General features: G+C 40.8%; 1 protein-coding gene across 1 annotated transcript; it reads right to left on the bottom strand.

Annotated features, from left to right (window-relative positions):
- Nucleotides 1-756: 756 nt before the first annotated feature.
- Nucleotides 757-4,673, bottom strand: LOC125507762 (bidirectional sugar transporter SWEET17-like). The gene is made up of 6 exons (XM_048672254.1): nt 4,509-4,673; nt 4,328-4,364; nt 3,958-4,171; nt 2,693-2,857; nt 1,245-1,364; nt 757-1,165 (listed from the first exon to the last, which is right to left on the bottom strand). Exons 1-6 carry the CDS (start codon nt 4,540-4,542, stop codon nt 983-985), a joined length of 753 nt encoding a protein of 250 aa, XP_048528211.1. The 5' UTR covers nt 4,543-4,673; the 3' UTR covers nt 757-982.
- Between the last annotated feature and the right edge of the window lie 436 nt (nt 4,674-5,109).

The following is a 5,109-nucleotide window of genomic DNA, read 5'->3' as shown; positions in this document are numbered from 1 at the left end:
TGCACATGGTGCAACTTTCAGGGAGATTAAATGTTTTGCCAGTTTGAATTTTGCTCGTTTTAGTATTTTGCGTTGCCCACGGGCTTGTAATAAAGTAGCTGATTCTTTAGCACATTTGGTGCTAGCCTAGAGCTTGCGTCCTCAACTGTATGGGCGGATGGGGTCCCGGACTTCGCTTGTAGTCTGGTTACCAACGATTTAGCTGGTTGTTCTGGTTAATGGAATAGAGAAGTATTCCGGTTTTTTAAAAAAGATGTTGCAATGTACATCTTTATGTACATTATTTGTTGCATTAGTAAAGATGTTCAAAAAATTTATGCATGATCATATGAAAGAAAAAGAGTGATTCTGATTTTTACCCTCTACTTTGACATTTTTATGCTAATTTGGTATCATCCGAATTACCTCATTTAAGGAAAGTTTTACCAGTTATATCCTTTATAATGTTTTGAGAGCAACCATGTGTCCTGTTGCCATGTACGCGTGACATGTCATGCCATCGTTTTTTATACAACAATGTTCTTCACACGAACAAGCCGAATAGCTTAGTCAGACATGATTTTTTCTAATGGTCGTCAGCTGTACAAACGCACTGCATCGTTCAATTGGTTCCGCTAAATAGTTGCATGTGGGTGTTTGGAATGAGTACAACTTAGCTTATGGACGCGAATCGATCCATGCGCGGGGAAAATATACAAGGAGGAAAACCGCTATCTATCACGCCATATACCAAACCGCTAAGGCCCACATAGCAGATCACTCTTAAAATATAAACTTTAATGAGACAAAAACAGGGAAAACTTTCGGTAATTGGGATACAAACTTGCAAAACTTTTGTTAAATAGGGTATTCAGATGAAAACTTACCTAGCTAGCTTTACAAATATCAAGTAGAGGTAAAAATTGGACTTCACTCTACGAAAAATTACATAATTTTACACAATCACTATAGTAGTAATATTTCGGCACATCGTTCGAAATCACTAAACATGAGTGGATACATCGTTCTGGCCATGTGTGCCGGCATAGGAGGACAGAAGAGATGTCGAAGCATCGTATGATGCTTCGTGAGTGCCCTGAGACTGACAGCCGACCTTACTGTTCCTATACACCGCGTAGATAACCAGCTGGATACCTCCCAAGAAGCAACCTATCCCATTTGGGACCTGCATTTTCATTAACATCCCACTTAAAGATCACTAACACTCTTCCATTTTCATTAACCCCAATAAGTGTAAGACTTACCCCGAGGAAGACATCTTTGTCGAGTATGGCATACATGGCCCAGACGCCTCCGTTGAGGAAGAGGAAGAAGGAGAGGAAGAAGGGCATGTACTCCACGCTCCTCGAGGCGATCACCCTTCTCTGTTCCCGCCACAAATTTACACACGTTGTTCAGGAACATGAAACTAATTAGCGGAGCAGCAACTAAAGGGCGTGGCAATCAGGCCCACGAAAACAGCAGCCGGCCAGCCTGCCTTCTCAATCGAGATCTTGGCCCACTCGCACACCTAATTTAACATGACATGATGACTACAGTAGTAGTAGGCCTGTATACTCCTCATGCATTCATTCATTCACACGTGACAGTGCAAGAACGTGTCTCTGACTTGTTTTGGAATGATTTAGATAGTGATCAGCACGTAGCTATGAGCTTAATTAAGCAAAAGGATGTAGGACTACAATATTATAACCCCATATTGATACTATAAGTACATCACGAAGATATCGATCGATCAGCCAGCTACTGTGTTAGTTGGCTGTTTCCTCTGAAAAATAGTGGTTCTGCGTCCAATCAAACAACCCACATGAGATCTCCCCGCCAAAAAAATAAATAGAAAATTCGACATGCCATCCATGCTTTGTATAATGTAATGTAACGAATATATTCTGCATATCGTGTTTCCACATATATGGGTTTTCAAGACGACTGGCATGTCCATCATATCCGTGTACATTTACTGCATCTATGTTTGTTAAATGCAGGTGTATATATGTTGAGTTGTTGACCTACACATATGTATAGCATATCTCTTGTCTGGAGGTACGTACGCAAGGTGTGCACATGCCGTACAAGAAAGTGTTAGCTAGTGGAAACTGTATAGCTTGACCGAAACCTTGCGTACGTATCCCAACTGAATGGCTGTCTCACGATGTGTATGTATGTATGTATATGGTTAGAGATGATCTGGTAGTGCTTTCCCACCTCGAACTAAGATCTAACTGGATAAAAATAAGGATCAATCTTTTATGAATATTATTTGTTCTATATTATGTACTGTATTATAGTCTTATGTAGCATAAGTATGAATACAGATTTTACTAACAAAATACAGGTCATATGCCACCAAAAGTATTTGAAAGATGATTCGAATAATGTAACTTTTGGAGTACTATACAACTTCAAAGAAGATGTTTTAGGGTGTTGGTTATATTTAGAGAAAAGTGCGTCCAACACTCGTTTAAATTGAACAGTTTTGCTCTTAGTATTGTTGCAAAGTGAGTTATTTGCTAGGATTTAACTATTAAAAATCATTATATATGTATGGGCCAAAAATTAATGTCAGCATAGCGCAATTACCCACACACACTATCTCTCTTGTGTCAATCATCAGATTAAGAAAAGAAATAAAAATTGCCACGAAAAATATGATGACAGATTTATTTGTTGGGTCTTGGTGTAATGGCCTTACCACGGCAGCGAGTGGGGACCCATACATGAACACGCTAAGGCAAGCACATATCAATCCAATGACCACGATTTTCATGTCAAGCCCACGAATGGCGAATGTTGTGGTCGCGAACACGACCCCAAAAAATCCAATGTCCAAAGCTGCCACCAACTTCGTGGTTTTAACCTGCAAAAGTTGACATGATATTATTGATTGGAAACTTTTAGATGGCTGATTGCGCTTGCCATGCGATCATCCATACATATAATATATAGTAAAATTATTATGACATTTTCACAGTCGAACTATATCATAAAATTGCCAAAAAAGAAATATGACAATGAAGCTACTCTTAGGTGGTGTTTGGTTCTCTAGCCCTAGGACTTTTTCTAGTCCCTAGGACTTTTTGAAAAAGACTCTCAAGGAGGTGCTTCTAAGGACTTTTAGCAAAAAGTCCCAAAAAAGTCCCACCCTGTTTGGTTTGCTAGGGACTTTTTCTAGTCCCAACAAAAAAAAGTCCCTGGAACCAAACACCCCCTTAGAGTAACTCAGGAAAATGTCGAAAATAACCACATTAATTAAGGCAGCTGAAATAGGAACACAAGATAAGTGGGTCCAAAGGGAAAGAATGCAACTCAATAGAAACAATTAATATGATAGATATGTTGCGTCTAAAGATAGCCACTAATTAAGAGGGTGCTTGGATACGTTTTAGTCCCATGACTAAAAGTAGTGGGATTAAAACTTGCTAGCCTCACCCATGCTTGGATCCAAATACTAAAGAGACTAAAATCAAGTTATTGAGCATTTATTATCCTTCAAACCCTCCAATCCAAAACTCGCATGTGTTCAAGGAGAGGAATTAAATGAGGAGAGAGAGGGCTAATACATATTTTAGTAGGTTTCCTATGACTAAAATTTTTTAGCCTCAAGACTAGTCCTAGCCTCTCTTTAGTCAGGGGTGCTTGGGACTTTAGTCTCTAAAAGAGACTATTTTTAGTCAGACTAAAAATAGTCCCTTGGATCCAAGCATGCTCTAAATAGTTTAGGGTATGAAATTACTTGACCACCCTTCTTGTTCCCTTAATGGGGAAACATACAACTAACTCGGTCAAGACGAGCTACTCCCCTTAATGTGATCGGGCAAGCTAGTCCTATAGTTCCATCAATTGGGGAACATACAAATTCAGGAGTAAATTGTTGTCTAAAGATAAAAATGGGTTATATTTGTAGACCGTGTGGCCTTTTTTTTTTTTGCGATTCGTAGACCCTGTGGCCTCACATACCCTTTTGGCATGATCGGCCGCGTAGACAAGGAAGAGGACGATGTAGATGGTCTCCATGACAGCGCCGAAGCCATTGACTGTGGCGATGAGCAGGCCGTCAGGCTTGGTGAGGCCGTAGTATAGCCATAGCAATGTGTTGAGCAACGTGAGGACGTACGGCGCCGCCTCGAAGTCCTCCGTCGACCTGCTCCTCACGATCCTCCAGAATGTGGGGCTGCACCATGTTTGTAAAGCAACAACAGCAATCAGCCATGCATGCAAGCAACAACATAAACAAAATCCGGAGGTCGATCCTCCTTCGAAAAAAAAAAGAATAAGCAGAAACAAAATACATGCTTCTGTAAATGCGTGCATGATCGCATGCTCTTACATGGGAGAAACAAAGACCAGAACCGAGATGATGTTTCCTGCAAAATGCAAAGGAGGCTTTATGGTCAAACAACAATGAACAAAGAACAAAGTAAGTGTGGGTGCGTGAGAGAGAGAGAGAGAGAGAGAGAGAGAGAGAGAGAGCGAGAGCGAGAGAGAGACTCAAGCATGCATGTGCATACCTATGATGCCGATGATGAACAGAGTGGAGTTCATGGCGCGCAGCTGCCAGCCGAGAAAGCTGGTGGAAGGGAGGATGAAGAAGAGGTGCGTCAAACTTAATGAGGAGGTCGAAATTAAAGGACGATGATCTCCAAACTAGGAGGACATCCATCGTACTTAATGCGGAGAAAGCACTGCACGATCGAGCCTGCACTGCTGGATGAGAGGGACAGGCGGTTACGAATTAATTCGAAGCTGGGCCTGAGATAGCTGCCTCGTGCAACACAAGATCACTATAATATGTCGACGTTGTGTAGAACGCCACCGGCCTACCTTGCAGATCCGGTTGACCAAAAGGCAGAGATCGACATGCTTATTTCTCCCTTGTTTTCTTGCAGATATGTAATGAGATGTATATCTTTGCAGTTATCATCACGAATCCCCATTTGATTTCATTTTCTTTATCTATACTCTACTTGATGTACTTGCGGTCGTCCTTAATTTGGTTCGTTTTTATTCTTTCTTGAGAATATTTCCTGAATTTTTTTATTTAATCGGCAAATCATTTCAGCACATGCACGCAAGATCGTCTTACGATAATAAGCCTGTGTGCATTTAATC

This window comes from Triticum urartu, chromosome 5 (assembly GCF_003073215.2).
Source record: "Triticum urartu cultivar G1812 chromosome 5, Tu2.1, whole genome shotgun sequence".
Taxonomy (NCBI): Eukaryota; Viridiplantae; Streptophyta; class Magnoliopsida; order Poales; family Poaceae; genus Triticum; species Triticum urartu.
The sequence above is the reverse complement of the archived record's forward strand: the minus strand, read 5'-3'. Positions and strand labels throughout refer to the sequence as shown.

What these genes read in the sequence shown, in the direction of transcription:
- LOC125507762 (XM_048672254.1), bottom strand. Translation starts at nt 4,542, where the DNA reads ATGAACTCCACTCTGTTCATCATCGGCATCATAG. An exon ending in CGGCCGATCATGCCAAAAGG is followed by an intron (nt 2,858 to 3,957) that starts GTATGTGAGGCC and finishes CAACTTTTGCAG; the next exon opens with GTTAAAACCACGAAGTTGGT. An exon ending in GGTCCCCACTCGCTGCCGTG is followed by an intron (nt 1,365 to 2,692) that starts GTAAGGCCATTA and finishes TGGCGGGAACAG; the next exon opens with AGAAGGGTGATCGCCTCGAG.